The sequence below is a fragment of the Spea bombifrons genome, chromosome 4 (assembly GCF_027358695.1).
Source record: "Spea bombifrons isolate aSpeBom1 chromosome 4, aSpeBom1.2.pri, whole genome shotgun sequence".
Classification (NCBI taxonomy): domain Eukaryota; kingdom Metazoa; phylum Chordata; class Amphibia; order Anura; family Pelobatidae; genus Spea; species Spea bombifrons.
In genome coordinates this window covers 67870195-67887226 of record NC_071090.1, presented here as the reverse complement: position 1 = coordinate 67887226, position 17032 = coordinate 67870195, and the positions used below count along the sequence as shown (strand labels likewise).

The window sequence follows — 17032 nt, the reverse complement described above, 5'->3', positions numbered from 1 at the left end:
TCCACGGCTGGTCGGCAGAGCTAAAGCGGAACTACTCAGCGTAATAGAAAAGACACCGGGCAGAGTGGGAGTACAAAGTATGGATGCGTTTAATATTATTTCTATTTGGTTACGTATAGGATAATATGTGCGCATTTTGGGGGGTATCGGCGTCTGCATGCTTAACTCGGGATAACATGGGCTTTACTAAACAGTTATACCGTATTTTGTGTGCTTCCTCGCGTTCATATCCTTGTAGTAACGCTACAAAAAATATCCAGCTTTTAAGAAATCTTATATTGCTTATTTATTCCTTTTTATCAGCATAGACTGTATATCATCGTTATTTTGGAAACAGCTGGTAGAGTATCGTTTGGATAACGTGTATGGAAAAATTATTCAACAAATGCAGAAAAATGAAAATGTGATATTTGTATAAATTAAGTTTTGGTACATTCTTCCAAATCTTTATGAAGTAAACTGATTTTTATACAAATAAAGCAATTTCTTACTTTTAAATGCCTGGAGGGTGCTTAGCTGGTAGCTCCCATTTTTGCTTTTATACCTGATTTAATGTGAGAGTACTTAGAAGAACTGATGATGTTTTAATGGCAAAAGGTGGTAACACCAAATATTTGATTTGGTTTAGATTTTTATTCTGTTCACTTTGTATTTTGTTACAACTGTCTATTTCTGAAAGCATTATTTCTTTACAGCATTTTTCACACCTGCCTGAAATGTTTGCACAGTACTGTATATTAAAATAAATAGTTTAAGTGACTTACCTTAAGGAGAAGATGATGGTATGACCCACCTCATGGTCATTCAACGTGAGCACTTGGGGAGGGGTTCTATTTAGAACCCGAAACCTTAATCCAACTGGAGTAACCTTTTAATTTTATCGAAATGTTATCCTTTTTTATTCTTCATTTCCTTTCTTTTTGGTGAGCAGTGAGAAGACTGAGGCATCTGACAGAGACCGATTGCCAGCAGTTAGGCCAGAGCAGAGAAGGTTCTTATTCACTCACTCAGCCTTTGAGCCAGAGGAGAACCAGCAGAGATGTAAACTATGGGCTTTATCCCTGGAACCGAACAGAAAGATTTAGCAGAGGTAGGAAAGTTCACTTCTCATCACGGTGGACTGTCACCTTGGGAGTGCCTGAAACCGTGTGAAAGCAAATTGCGCTTTTCACATTTGACCTAACTTCCTTGTTTGCGTGGGTAAAAAAACAGCCTAGCTGTATTGTCATAACCCACCGTATACTATCCTGCTTCCTGGGTTTTATTCTGTGAAGCTTGAATTTTGAACAGGAAGGTGGTGTTTTCAACTCGCTGACTTCACTAGCCATTATAGGCCAGTCCTGGCAAGTTGCTCATGTGAGAAGGGCATAATTGCATACCTTAAACAGCATCATCAACTGAATTATACATGATGGAGGCCCATCTTTTTGCAGGATAAGCTCGTTTTCTGAGCCCCTTCATAATACATAAAGAACATAATACTCTATAGCAGATTCTAAGGTCAGTGAATAAACTCCTACTACTACTTTCATTTAGACTCTAGAATATATTATATAAGACAATTCTTTAACGCTACATCTGTATGATATAAAGCCAATCAGGGTTTTAAAGCCAGATCAAATAAGACAAATGTAATTGAATGCAGAAGGCTAGAATTGAATGCAGAAGGCTAGCCTGATCATGGATGGAAGGCACTTCATTAAAAAGAGACAAACACGTTTGCACAAGGTATCCAGCACAAATTCGAATAGTTGTTGGAGAAGGATATAGGTGATATGCTACACATATGGTGGGATTGCCCGTTACTAACTCCTTGAAGGAAAATTTGAAAAAAAACTTGTCATAAATCAAGATACCAAAATGGAATCCTTTTTATTTAACCTCAATCTTCTGGCAGTGAGTAAGCCACAACAAATATTAATATCCCAGCTATATATAGCAGCCAAAATTTGTATCGCTAGAAAATGGAATTTAGCGGAAAAAATAGCTTGGAAAGATGTTGCCACACAGTTCAAATACCAAAATAAGATGGAACTAGGCTTCTTTGGATCTAGAGGTCAACACAATTTATACGAACAAATCTGGAGACCCTGGGAAAATCTCCCTAGTGATAAAAAAAGAATAGATACTCCCCCGTGGGAATCCTTTTGCCTAATGTAACTCTTATCCCCAAGCATATGTGATGGTTGAATGAATGATGTAAGAATGTACAACTTGAACATTATATGTAAAGTTGGTAATTGAGATTATAATGGTATTTACCTTCCTGTAAAATGTTGAAACTATGGAAAACTTTTTTCTCTTTTTTCTTTTGCCAATTTCGGAAGGAATTTATTGATCTGTATAATTTGGAAAATCTTAATAAATTTCTATAAAAAAATAAATAAAAAGACAAACGTCAAAAATATTACATTTGCTTTGAATGCTGGGGACACTTTGTCATAGGAACAGAAGATGGTTTTAAAAGGTAATAAATTATGCTAGGAAATGTCAGATCTTCTGAGTGCCATCCCCTAGCTTCCTAGCACACTTATTTGATGTTCTGTCTGCACTTACGAGTGCTGGATCATCAAAACGTTTCATTGCAATTAAGGTTTATCAAGTGGATTACTTCAGAGAGTTAGCCCTGTTTTCTAACACTCATTATATATTTCTAAAATATATTGTGTTTTTGCATTCTTTCTCATAGGTTTCAGCCTCTTCCAAAATCTTACTGTTATAAGAATTATTTATTTTGTACAGATACACTGTGACATATAAACTACAAATGTTTAAAAACTGTGCCCTACATTCAAACTCCTATGTGTGGTGTGGAACATCTGAAATAAGAGATAAATAACTGAAGTGGAATTGTACTTTTTTTGTAAATGCAATTCACATGATGAGTTGATCAGAAAGTATTTTTTATTCTTCAGCAAACTTCACTACACAATAATGCATAACATTTAAGTGCACGGACAATACTGAATATAAATATTGTTTTAATAGGTAGATCCAGTACTGGATTTCAGAAAAACGGCATGAATAAAGACAGGGATTCTTCCAGCAGCAAACCTATTCCCATTAATGTTGAAGAAATGGACTGCACCGCATCAGAAGATGAGCTATTCTTAAATTACAGTGATGAAGTCTCTGAACAGTTTGATGGGGCTAATATGTCTCAAACAGAGGCCGCTTCAAATAGGAAACGCCATTGTTATTCTGCAGAAAGTGGGAGCCCAGACAAAAAGTACTGGCTGTCCGGGGGAGATTGCAAGACAATACCTTCAAACAATGTCGAGGAGGAGGAGGATGATTTAGTTCCTGACCCTTGCTATGGACTCTTGGGTGTCAATGACCCTGTGCCTTGTGAAAAAATCAACCAGTTTCCAGATGAGCTTTTACAATGTATATTTGGCTTCCTCCCCATGGTGGAGCTTTACAAAAATGTGAGCTTGGTGTGCCAGAAATGGAAGACCTTGGTCAGCGATGCATTGGTTTGTATTTTAGCATCTTTGTATATACCCCCCCCTTGATTTTTGCCCTTTAAATCAGGGATGTAGCTTTCCAATCACAACTTTCAATTTCAGGATGTTTACTTTTTTCTGTTTTGTATTTTAGTTTATTCCATGGAAAAAATGTTACCACAGATATATTGGAAAAGATTCCCAAGCAGTAAACGATATTGGAAATCTTCTTAAGACAAATGGAATAACTGCAGAAAATGACCAGTGCATTCTAAATCTTGTGAAGTAAGTGTTATAAAGGTAGTAGTGGTTGGCAAAGTGTCTAAGAACAGTGAGTGGCTGGCGAATGAAAATGCCTAAGCTTGTTGTATGTAAATATTTAAAAACTGCTGATATGGAAAACACTTTGATCTTTAACCCCTTCGTTCCCCTATAGACGTACCGGGACGTCCAAAAAACGCCCATAGTGAAACCCCTATGGACGTCCCGGTATGTCCAGCCCTTCGTGCAGCGTCAGGGACACATCCCTGCCGCTGCACGGGAGACCAGGCTGGACTCCCCACTGACAGCAGAAGCCGGCTTTCTGCTGTCCGATTGCCTGTAACAGCTTCCGGCATGAAAGCCGGTAAGCTGCTACACTGTAAACTGCCCGATCGCACAGTTGCAAATGCGCAATCGGGCATTCCCTTCCGGGTTGCATCACTGCTGACGTAACCCGGATGAGGCACAGAGACGCTACGATCTCTATGCAGGTCTGTGAGGACCTGCATAGAGATCACAGTGTGATCGGTGCAGGGGGATCGCGGGGAGGGGAGTGAGAAACAATCTCTCTCACTCCCCCTCCTGTCCTGTAAGTGAAAAGCTGAAAAAAAACAAAAAACCGGTTAGTGATTTAAAAATAATATTAAATAAATCATTAAAATAATAATATAAATAATACTAAAAAAAATTATAATGTGAGCTGTGATGTCACTGTGACATCACTGGCATGTTCAGGAGGTCCCTAGGAGCAGCTGGGACTCAATTGCTGATCTATAGACCAGCCATTGCAGGGGGGAGTCTCTCTGATGACTGCTGTAGGCTTCCATGCCTACAGGAATCATCAAAGGGCTTGTAGGGGCTAGTTTTTGCTGTTGCTGGTCTGCCTGGAACCACCAGCAGCAGAGCCCCATACAAAACGGGAATTAACCCCTAAATGCCGCGATCGCAGCATTGAAGGGGTTAACGCTGCACTGTCGCTCTCATGGAGCGATCAGACAGCAGGGGGGTGTTGGGTCAGGTCCCCACACTTGTGTGGGGGCCCAATCAACACACAACCCTCTTCCCTGAAGCTGCCTGTGGCAGCTGAAAACACGATTGCTGGTTTTCCAGCAACTGTGTTTTCAGCCTACAGGATCACTCCGTGGGAGGGATCTCAGGCTCGAGGGCGGGCTCTGTGTGGCTGTGCTGTCTGCCCAGACTCCTGGGCAGACAGCAGCAGCGCCCCTGTGTGGTGACTCACCATGGCGACCTGGCGCCATGGCGACCTGGCGCCTGGGATTTGTCGAGCCCTGAGCTAAAGCTCTGCGCCCCTCGTTCTCCTGTGTCCCTGGTTAGAGGTTTGTTCATAAACCGTAAGTTAAAACATCTCACAATAACTGAAGATTGGCTTTGACTTATGCACAAGGAATTTGATGGGCTGTTGTCTATTTATCGATGAATTATGCAGGACCGACTTTCTTGCAAGAGGAACTTGTTGGGGATTTGCTTTTAGAATGCATAATTGAGGGTGGAAGACAAAATGTTTAAACTTGCCTAAAAGCTCATGGTGAACCACGCTTATGCACACTGCAACTAATTTGGTATTCATACATTATTGATTTCTCGACAGGTACTTTTCTACTCACATAAGTTCCCGTGATGCAAACCATGAGGCTATATTGGGCTGTTTGAGGAAACATCATTTATATGCAGTTGCTGAGGCTTGTGTTATTCACAGGCTACCTGAAATGGGGAATATTATTGAGGTACTTAACCTAACTTAAGTTTTATTTTGTCTTTGTGAGAATGAAGAGAAAGGGGGGGATCTGACTTTCTGTCTGCTTTGAAACTTAATCTCTGCATTATACCTTCACTGTTGTATCATAGTTTTGACCAAAAAAAAACAAATTAAGTTGCATATAATGACTGGAGTATTAAACTTTGTAGCATGTAATGTTCATTATGTGCTGTTGTCTCCGTATTCTAAAGTGTTACTAAACATGTTAGCGCCTTATAAATATTAATTGTCTCTTTCAGAGTGTGAATGCCTGGGCAGTGATTGCAGTGATTTTGCTCCTGTCTCATGAAGTAACTGATATCCAGAAGTTAATGAAATGTCTAGAGAAACCTAGCTCGATGCTGAGACATGTTGAAATCACAGAGGCTTTGTACTGTTTGGCTACGCTGCTTTTTGCAATGAGAGAACACAAGATTCTCATCAGTAACCGGTATGGCCATTCACTTTTACTATTACGTTTAAACACAGTGCTACCTCTTGTTACATATTGGGGCTGATTTTGATTTAATTCTGCTTATTAATGGAATTAAGCCATGTAGCCTATTATATGAACGTTCATGTAAAGCAGGGCTTGACAAATTTGTTGTGAATCTAGGCGCCAGGTAAAAAAGTTAGGAGCCAGGATTTTTTTAAACTAACAGTTGGTCAGGAGGGATCCGATCATCATCAGCCCACTTACTAAACTCACAGCGTTTGACCTGGAAGCACCCTGGACTTTCAGGTCAGTGCTGTTTGTTTTTTTTTTAAAATACATTTTTTTTAACTCTTTCGATGCTGATGTTCCATTGGAGCACAGCATTGACAGATATTTAGTCCCCACAAGCTTGTGGGGACAAATGTTAACCCCTGCAATGCCACGAATGTGTCATACACAATTGTGGCATTGAAGGGGTTCCAGGCAGACCACCGGCAGCAGAGCCCCTTACAAAACGGGAGTTAACCCCTAAAACGCTGCGATCGCGGCATTGAAGGGGTTAACGCTGCACTGTCGCTCTCAGGGAGCGATCAGGCAGCGGGGGGGGGGTGTTGGGGCTGGTCTCCACACTCATGTGGAGACCGAAGAACCCTCTCCCCTGTCCCTGAAGCTGCCTCTGGCAGCTGGGACTCAATTGATGGTCTATGGACCAGCCATTGCAGAGGGAGTCTCTTTGATGACTGCTGTAGGCTTCCATACCTACAGGAGTCATCAAAGGGCTTGTGGGGGCTCGTTTTTGCTGTTGCTGGGCTTCCAGGCAGACCACCAGCAGCAAAGCCCCCAAAACGGGAATTAACCCCTAAATGCCGCGATCGCGGCATTGAAGGGGTTAACGCTGCGCTGTCGCTCCCATGGAGCGATCAGGCAGCTGGGGGGTGTTGGGTGAGGTCCCCAGACTTGTGTGGGGACCCAATCAACACTCAAACTCCTTCCCTGAGGCTGCCTGTGGCAGCTGAAAACACGAGTGCTGCTTTTCCAGCAACCGCGTTTTCAGCCTACAGGATCACTCCGTGGGAGTGATCTCAGGCTCGGGGGCGGGCTCGGAGTGGCTGTGCTGTCTGCCCAGACTTCTGGGCAGACAGTAGCAGCAGCGCCCCCGTGTGGTGACTCAGCCTCTTACATCCACAATTTTTTCTGGATGTAAGAGGCTGACAAAACCTAGGCGCCAGGACAATATTCTCTCTCGCCATGGCGACCTGGCGCCTGTGATTTGTCGAGCCCTGATGTAAAGTATGGTGATCATGAGTTTTTCAAATAACAAAAGTACTTTTTTTCTTTTTTTTCCTCCACAGGATTCACTACAATATCTTCTATTGTTTGTATCTTTTGGAAAACAACCGTTCGCATGGAACAGCACCTAATAACCTTGCCAAACCCAAGTAAGTATCCACTATAAGAACAAAAGTATTGGGTCACATCTCTTAATTATCGAATACAGTCAGACCTATTGCCACAAGTATATAAAATGGGTCATTCTGAAGAGCTCAGTTAATTAAGTACCAAGTGTGGTACTGGGGTATATATATATATTCCACAGTCAACTGTAAAGGTTATTATTGGAAAGTGGAAGCGTTTAGGAACAGCAGCAACTGGTCCAAGTAAAGTCACAGAGCGGGGTCACTAAGTGTTGAGGGGCATGATGCTTAATAGCCACCAACACTTCGCTTATTCCATAGTTAAAGTTCCACACTTCCACTTGCATTAATATCGGCACACAAATCGTGCGGTGGGAGCTTCACGGAATGGGTTTCTATGGCTGAGCAGCTGTCATCAAGCAAGCCTCGCATCACCAATCACAATGCCGAGTGTTGGATTGAGTGGTGTAAAGCACACCACCACTGCACTCTGTAGTAGTGGAGACATGTTCTGTGGAGTGACAAATCACCATTCTCTGTTTGGCAGTCTGATGGGCGAGTCTGGCGAATGCCAGGAAAACGTTGCCTGGCTGCATTGTGCCAACTGTAAAGTTTGGTGGAGGAGGGATAATGGCATGCGGCTGTTTTTCAGTGTTTGGGCTAGGCCCCTTACTGCCCGTGAAGGAAGTCTTAATGCTTTAGCATACCAAGACATTTGGACAGTGCTATGCTTCCAGCTTTGTGGGAACAGTTTGGGGAAGCATGACTGTTCCCCAGTGCACAAAGCAAGGTCCATAAAGACATGGTTGGATGAGTTTGGTGTGGAAGAACTTGACTGACCCAGACAGAGCACAGACCTCAACCTCAACAAACACCTTTGGGATGAACTAGGAACAGAGATTGCTAGCAGGGCCTGCTCGTCCTACATCAGTGTCTGACCTCACAAATGCTCTACTGGATGAAGGGGGATGAAGATTTTTTGAAACACTCCAAAATCTTGTGCTTCCCAGAAGAGTGGAAGCTGTTATAGCTGCAAAGGGGGGGGGGGGTGTCATATTATCTACTGTATGTATTTAGAATTTTAGTCACTTTGGGTGTAATGGTCAGGTGTCCCAATACTTTTGTCCATATAGTGTACGTTTTACTGTTAAAGTTTATTCCTCCCACCTCATTAACATTATAAACGGCACTTGGGGCTTCGTGATATTGAGTAACTACCCAATCGTCCTACATACTAGCAACGTGTGGTGTGTTTGTTTTATTATTCTACGTTTAGTTTTCGAATATTGCACACTTCTTTGGTGCATGGGGAAGTGCCAAAAATATTTCTTAGGTCAGTATATCTGCTATATGCTAGAGCAAAAAATAAATAAAAAAAATAAATAAATATATAGCTGGAATCTAGGCTTTCTAAATCTATATCACAAATATTTCACAATTTAACATGGAATTACAGTCTTATAATTATGGTACTATAAGGCTGGCCATCTTCAAGCTTTGTTGGCAAACAAGGGTTGTAGGGTAATATTTAATAATTTTACAAAATTAATTAGATATATCTTAAAACTGAGTTGGACATTAATGCTACTATATTCTCCACCTCAGGTTCTGCCTGACTAGCGAGCAACAGCATATCGTTAACCATGACATTGCTCCTGGACAAGTGGTGAAAATCATGGCCTTTGCTGGTAAGTTGAATATAATAGCATCATTGAAAGCTTATTGAGCCAGACAATTCATAAATTATCTCCACAGCAATGTTTACTTACTTTTTTTTAATCGATTCATTGATCCATCCACATTTGTCTGTTTGTATAAATCTTGTTTTTAGTTGTTTTTTTCCCCCCTTGTATTCTTGTAGGTACTGGTAAAACTTCCACTCTGATAAAGTATGCAGAGAAGAGGCCTAGCCTGCGTTTTTTGTATCTCAGTTTTAACAAATCAATTACACAGCACGCTTCCCAACGTTTCCCAAGGAATGTGACATGCAAGACTTTCCATGCGTTAGCATATGCTAAATTTGGCTACAAGTAAGTCTGTTAACTGTCTTTAATATAGTCTATAAAGAAGTAACCTCTCTACCATTTTTCTAACATTTTCTCATGCTAAAACATCAGACAACTAATTAAAGGAACTGTTTATTTTTATTATTAGTAGAAGTATTTGATCTCCCTCCCAGGGTTGCAATGTACCCCCTTTTTTGCTTGTGTATACATACAAAAATACAGGAAGGCAAGAACACCCTAACAGTATATAAATTCAGATTCCAGGATGCTGCCAAAATGCACATAAAACAAAGCAAATAATTGGCACATACTTAGCAAATACCATTTAAAATCATTTATCTGAAGCATAAATATTGGGGATTCAGTCACACTACATGAGCGTATAATGCCCCAGTTTTGGTGTGTCATATCTAGTATTACCATGGCTCTCACAATATTAACAAATGTATAAAAATGGAATATGAGATAGTGTGTAGATTATTGAAATTTGAGTAATGTCAGGTAAATCCAGATATGAGACTCCATGCAAACTATGAATTGCTCTTCTTTTCACTGATCTTAATCTGATCCTGTCATGTCTTGAAGCCAGCGGTGGTTTTGGATCATCTAACTGCATGCTAGCTGACCTTTCCGTTTTAGGGTAAATCAAATTTTATTGTCTTTTCAAATGTTTTAGGGAAGGATACAGAAAGGGAAAAAAGGGGGGGCAGGTTACATTGCAGTAAATTACATCAGTAGCTCCCAACACATCATTGTGCAAGAGAAGAAAATAAAAAGCAATGTTAACAATAATGAAAATAGTAATAAAGGAGAGAAACCCAAGAGATGACACATGCGGTATAAACGAACCACGGGACCAGGCATAGGTCCGTTAGAAAATATGCAGTGAATAAGGAATCCAACAGCACAGAAGAGAGAAGTTATACACATACGAGAACAGCAGAACTCATGGACCTATCGGCGCTGTCTGAATGCGGAGCAGTGGCTGCGTTTTGTAACGTGTAATGGTCAAGTGTGTAGAAAGAAAAGGGAGTGACAATAACAACCCGTAAGATCACCCTGACGGTGTAAACGGAATATGGGACAAGGCACAGGTCCGGCATAGGAGAGTGTGTGAGAAATAAGGAGTCTGAATAGCACATAGGAGAGGACCCACACACTTCCGAGAACAGCATATCACATGGGCACTGTGGAGCAGTGGAGCCTGATCGCAGGGCAGTGGTGGCAAATATCAAGGGAAGTGGATAGGGAGAGGAGGGGGAGAACAGGGGAGAGGGAAGAAGAGGAGAAAAAAAAGTGAAGAGAAAGAAGGGAAGACCAGCAGAGCAGACGAGACGATAAAAACAAAGGTTTTAGGTAAGCAGAGAACGAGCCAGGGGCCGGACATAAAATCCAACCAGTAGTACCATGTTTTCTGGTATCTCAATCACCCCGATCGCTGAGAGGTGCAACTCCACCAATACCCGTGTCTGGGAAGACCCAGCAAGGTGTTCTCAATCTCCACCCACTGTTTGGGATTATGAGACCATTCTAGAACCGAAGCAAGTGGCAAGATCTGTAATAAGAGCGTGGGAAGGCAAAGCCAACCCGTCCTGAGACTTAGGAAGGGTCAAAGTAGTAAAGTGAATCCGGGGGGCCCGTGAACTCCACACAAACCGCAAAAAAGCTGTCCTGAGAGAGGCAAAGAAAGGAAGAGGGAATAGCAATAGGGAGGGTCTGAAAGTACAGTATACAGGGCATAACATTCATTTTAATCGTGTTGATCCTGCCAACCCAAGAGACCGTCAACAGTTTCCAAGATAGGAAATCATCCTGGATGGCAGTCAGTAAGGGCGAGAAATTATAGGCAAAGAGTTGCGAGAAATCAGGGGATAGCCACACCCCTAGATATTTAAGTTTATGGCAACACCAAGCAATGGGAAAAGAAGACTTCAAAGGGGAGGTGACGTCATGGGACAAATTCACATTGAGGATCTCTGATTTTGAAGCATTGATTTTAAAGTTGGTAAGTGTACCATAAGTTGAAAATTCCCGGAGAATATTGGGGAGAGTGATAGTAGGACAAGTGACTACAAACAAAAGATCGTCGGCATAGCCTAGAACTTTGTGGTGAGTTCTCCCAACCCTAAGTCCGCTTACATCGGGATTCATCCTGATGGCCTGAAGAAGCAGCTCCAGGGCGAGCACAAAGAGAAGTGGGGACAGCAGGCAACCCTGCCGAGTCCCATTTTGGATACAAAGGGGTCAGAGAATGAGCCATTGATACGGACATGAGCCGTGGGGGTGGTGTATAAGGAGTTGACCCAGGTAAGTAGACCAGGGCCAAAACCCATATGGGCGAGGGTGGACATCAAAAAGGACCAGTCCACCCTAACGAAAGCCTTTTCTGCGTCGGTGGACAACAGCAGAGTTGGGTAAGGTATGCTTAGCATAGCGCATGAGCTGTCTCTAGCTTCCCGGCCAGTTATAAATCCAGTTTGGATTCATGAGGGCATGAGGGTTTTCATTCTATTGGCCAGAATCTTTGCGAAAAGCTTCAGGTCCGCATTCAGCAAAGAGATGGGACGGTAGCTACTGCACAAATTCAGGATCCTTACCTTCCTCGGGAATCAAGGCGATCGAAGCCGCCAAAGCGTGATTATCGATACGGCCACTGTCCAAAATGGAGTTAAAAGCCCCCACAAAGTGAGGGCCTAAAAGCTCCTGGAACACAGAGTAATACTTAAAGGAGAGCCCATCAGGGCCAGAGCATTTTCCAGATTGAGAGGACCTGAGGGCCAGCGTAACTTCTGGTAAAGTGATTGGCGAGTCAAGAAGGGCAGCCTCCTCCACTGTCAGTTTCCTACCAATTGTCTTGTCCAAGTACGAACGAATCTCTATCATACTACCCGACGGATGCCGAGAGTGTGCGTCGGAGCAGAGGTTGTACAGCCCCTGATAATAATCCCGGAAGCACTCTGCAATGTCTGAGGGGAGAGACCTAGTCAGGCCATCAGGAGAACGGATCTTGGAGACATATGTAGATTTCCGACCTGCACGGAGAGCACGAGCCAAGTATTTTCAGAAAGGAACGCTGCATTTTAGAATTAAGAGGAGTGGCCAGTTCACCCCGTAGAGCCAGGAGGAGCTGCAGATCTCCACCTGACATGGAGGCTTTGTGTGCCTTCTCTGCCATTGCTATTTGTCTGTAGAGCTCCTCAACCCTCTCCCCCTCTCGGAGTCGCTGTTGAGAACAGGCGTTGATAAAGTGACCCCTGACCACACATTTGTGAGCCTCCCAAATGGTCAACTTGGGGGTCTCCGGCACTAAATTGTCCACGAAATAACTCTCAAGGATCTGGGAAGTCTCAGCGCAGAACGCAGAACTCGTTAAGGCGCCAAGAACGCCCAGAAGGGCGGGCCAGAGGAGAGGCCAAGGAGATAGAGAGAGGAGTGTGATCGGACCAAGTAGTGATCCCGATAGTGGAGCAACGTAAAAGCGGTGCAAGCCTGCAGGGAAGTAAAAAATAACTTTGCGGTCCGTGAGAAGAGAGATAATTCTCTTCATGACATGACGAGGGGTCCGCGTACAACCCGTAGAGGTGTCAAACGTGTGGTGTAAAGCCACATTAAAGTCCCCCCCCCAGTACTAGCAACCCCTCCTGAAAGCTGTCGGCCTCACGTAGGACAGCACGCAGAGTGGTATGTTGTCCCGAATTAGGTAGATAAACATTTGCAAAGATGTATACCTGTTGCAAAATCGTCCCCTTCAACAATAAAAATCTCCCCTCAGGGTCCACACGGGTGTCCAGTTCCTGAAAAGGCACATGCCTCAGTTTTAGCCAGTGGATTGTTACTCAAGGAAACGGTGGGATAGAGCCGGTTGTGAAGTCTGGGAGCCTTAGTCCCAAAAAAGTGAGTTTCCTGCACAAAAGCGACATGAACCCGATTCTTTTTCAGGTCCCTGAAAAGGGAGGAACGCTTCTCAGGGGTATTCAGCCCACGGGCATTGATAGATAGGAGGTTGAGCTCGCCACATGCTGGAGACGTCATAGCGCAGGAAAGAGTGAGGCAGAGAGAAGGATATGGGAAAGACAAAAGAGAAGAGAGATACGGAAGAAGAAGAGAAAAGAAAGTGGGGTGAGAGAGGTGGTCACAGAGGTGAGAGGGAAAAAAAAAAAACAGCTGGCACTGTGTGACCATAGTGACATGAATCTGGGCGTACGCACCACAAAAGGTAGGGACACCGTGATCTACAAAGACACCAGCGTTCTGAAACGCAGGCCTGCGTTTCTAACCAACAAAAACAAGGGTCTACCAGATTCGGGTGGAAGATTGTGGGGCCTCCAGCAGCACCAAGTAGTGAAACACCTCAACACCAGATCACCCAAGCAATATTAATAAAATGCCATTGAGGAGCCCACAATACCCCTCAGAAACAAACAAAGGGCAACCACCTGAACAGTACACACAGAGTGAAGGTCTACCCCACATCCCCCAAATACACATTACAGGCAACATATCACAGCGCAATGTGGGTCAGTGACCAACCTGCACTGCTACCAGGTGAATAGGTAGCAAAAAAAAAAAAGTATGTATGTGTTATGCTGTGGAAACAGCCAGGAGCTGTGTGAGTCATCAGGCGTGATAGGAGTATCAAAAGAAATGAAGAAGTAGGCAGGGGTGCGAGGCCAAGGAGGTGGCCGGGCGTGTCACCAACCACCAGGTGGTGCAGATGTATGTACAGAAGCAACGAAACGTGTCCGTAAGGCCCCGCGACATCCCCGCAGAAAACGGGGAACGTAAGTAAGTGAAAGAGGTGGTGTAGTGGCGGTGAGACAGTGCCCCAGGCAGGTAGTGAGTCGTATAAAAAAACAAAAAACAAACATAAAGTCAGCATAGTCACTAACCCCAACAATATGAATGTCACAACGGCAACCAGGCAGCAAACTGGTGGAAAACAGGAACAAGTGATCAGGAGCGAACCGTCGGTAAAGTTCAGCAGCGTTCGGCATTCCAGCGAAGACTAATGACGTGGGAAGTGTAAACAGCGCTGTGGTGCGGTGATCGAGGAGTGCCTCCAGAGAGACAACGAAGTTGGTCAAACGTGGGAATAGCAGAGAACCCGTCGGGGTTATCAGTGTGCATGGTGTTAGAGTTCGTAGTGTCACAAATAAACATAAGTACTATGTACTAAGTACACGACCACTCATTCCTCAATGGCACCCAGGTGACGAGAGATAGGGGTGCGTGCGGGAACTCCACGAGAAGAACTCCGTCGTGCAGAGTCCGAACGGTGAGCTCGTCCCGACTGTGGCAAGGGGTTCAAGGTCGCACCGGAGACAGAGTCCATGTTGACCCAGTCTGGGATCTGCAGGTCTGGTAGATCCAGGAGCTGTAGGATATGCAGGACGTCGTGGTGGTGCCTGATGGTGAGGGACCGGTTGCCGTATCACCAGGGCGAAGGGATGACCCCAGTGGTATGGGATTTGGAGTCTTCGGAGTACCGACGTTAGTGGTCGCAGGGCTCACCTAGCCTGTAGAGTGAGGTTGGATAAGTCCTGAAAGAAGGATATTTGGTGACCCTGTAGCGGCCAAGCGCCAAGTTCCCGTGCTTTGGCCATTATAGCTTCCTTTAAACGAAAATCCGACAGGTGGCAAATTTATATCCCTCGGTGGCGACCCCAGACCACCCCAGGGACGGAGAGCCCAGTGTGTGCCCTGTCTATCGGTACAGGGGAGTCAGGCAACTGGTTCAGAAGACCATTAAACGGCTCGGTGAGTATTGCCAGGGCGTCCTCAGAAGTGTCCGGCTCAGGCACTCCACGAACACGAATGTTCTGTCGGCGGCCCCGGTTATCAATGTCTTCAATCCGACGACGGAGCTCCCTCAGGTAAGTTGCATGGTGGCCGCTCATCTGTTGAGCCTGTGTCACGGTGCGGTGTTGGCGGGAGGATGAATCCTCAAGGGCCAGGACCCTCTGTTCAAGTGACGATAAATCTGCGCGAAGTGCCGAAACGTCATTGCGCACCACTTGTTTAAGCTCCGTGATGAGCGTGGAAAAGTCAGATTTCCAGGGTGCCGACGAAAAATAGCTGCAACACCTCCGGTGGATGAGACGAGGACGGCAAGCGTGCCGCTGAGGCAGTATCTTCCACAGAGGAGGAACTAGCCGGGGATGCAGCCTCGTGGTCTTCAGCGGCCTGCGAGGCCAGATCCGCAGGGGTCCGTAAATATTCCCGCAACAAGGCTGAAGACGACCTCGGACAGTCACCCGGGGTGGACGAGTCCGTGGCGACCTTCTTTGAGCGGCCCATGATATTTTAGGAACAGTGTGGCGTGAAAAACTTGCGATCGGCGGCAGAGCAGTCAGATCATCTTTCTCGGCGGTTGGGCACGCCCCGACCTTTCCGTTTTTATATGCTTCGTGCCAGAGCAGAGGGAACGGTTATTATGGTCAATGTGATGGTAGTTTTAAGCAGAGCTAGCAACAGAACTATTAAATTTGTAATAGCACAAGGGTGGCCAAACTGCTGCTCACAAGCCGCATGGTTTTACATGTAATGTGCGGCTGTCGGAACTGTGATGGACCGACCAGGGATCTCAGGTTGTCCCTGTCCGCCATGAACGACTTCTCCCTTCAGGACCATAACCCACTGCAATCTGTAGGCAATATCCCCAAGCAAAGTAAAGGGATATGGCTATCCAGTACCCAAATAGCCAGGCATGATTAGTCTTTAAGTACAACAAAAGGAAAACTGTTAATTATGGGTCAAGTATCGTCTTTTATAGGAAGGGACACCAAGGGGGGGGGCAATACAACAGGACACCGGCACCTCTACGTCTGGGAGATAAAGAGCACGCATTGTCTTTATTACATCTCTCAGACCTTAGTATGCCGCGTGCAAACTTTTACAAAATAAGGCAATAAAATAAATTTTTATTAACGCTATAAAGGGTTTCATTTCACGGGATAACATTAACTGAGGGGCACAATCCGTGAAAATAGCGACGTCCTAGAGTCCAGCAAAGTCCCGGGACCACTGAGTGGAAGAACCAGTGGACCGCCCACGAGGTGGTAGCCGCAAACAGTTCCATAGGAAACAGTCCTAGGTACCTCTGGCCTTCGGAGTTAACTTACTTGGTGGTCGATGTACTCAGCCCTCTGCTAATTCACAAAACAGCGACCTGAACCCAGTATGAGAAAATGGAAAGTGACGTGAGTGAAATGCCCCCGGAGCCTGTCCGTGCTCCGATCAGGTCGCCCTTTTGGGAATAGTCCTCTGGGAGTCAGGGCAATAATAGCCGAGGGGTAGGGTGACTCTAGGAACTATGTTGGTTGGACCAACGTATTTTCGAGGCAGTTCACGCAGACCTCCTGCAAATGCGAACATGCTCGCTCTACCTTCTCAAGCTGACCATTTCTGTGTCCCTGTCTCCCTTTCCCGCTTCTTCTCTTCCCGTTTCTTGTTCTTTTGTCTTCTTTCTTCCTCTGCTTCTTCTAAGTATAAGCTCTGTTGACCAAGCCTTCCGGATCACTTCCTCAAACAGCGGAGAATCCTCACATTTCCTCTCCCCCATTCCTTTTATCGGTGTACACCGTGGTATACGCCTTTCTGGAAGTACTCCTAGAAGCCAGAATACTGCCGACGAAGTGAAGTGCTTCTACACCTCTCTTTCCCCGTGAATCCCTACCGTTTTGAGGAAGTGCTCCAGAAGGCCTGTTCAAAGG

The 17032-nt window shown here is 44.8% G+C and overlaps 1 protein-coding gene across 1 annotated transcript in view; it reads left to right on the top strand.

The window, feature by feature from the left end:
- The first annotated feature begins 3 nt into the window (after positions 1 to 3).
- Positions 4 to 17032, top strand: part of FBH1 (F-box DNA helicase 1) — a 33328-nt gene continuing 16299 nt past the window's right edge. Inside the window, exons 1-9 of the mRNA XM_053462998.1 lie at positions 4 to 77; positions 932 to 1090; positions 2989 to 3476; positions 3601 to 3731; positions 5317 to 5452; positions 5724 to 5914; positions 7252 to 7338; positions 8920 to 9002; positions 9176 to 9344. Coding sequence (XP_053318973.1) covers position 77; positions 932 to 1090; positions 2989 to 3476; positions 3601 to 3731; positions 5317 to 5452; positions 5724 to 5914; positions 7252 to 7338; positions 8920 to 9002; positions 9176 to 9344 — 1445 coding nt within the window. The 5' untranslated portion in view covers positions 4 to 76. The remainder of the gene's footprint in view (positions 78 to 931; positions 1091 to 2988; positions 3477 to 3600; positions 3732 to 5316; positions 5453 to 5723; positions 5915 to 7251; positions 7339 to 8919; positions 9003 to 9175; positions 9345 to 17032) is intronic.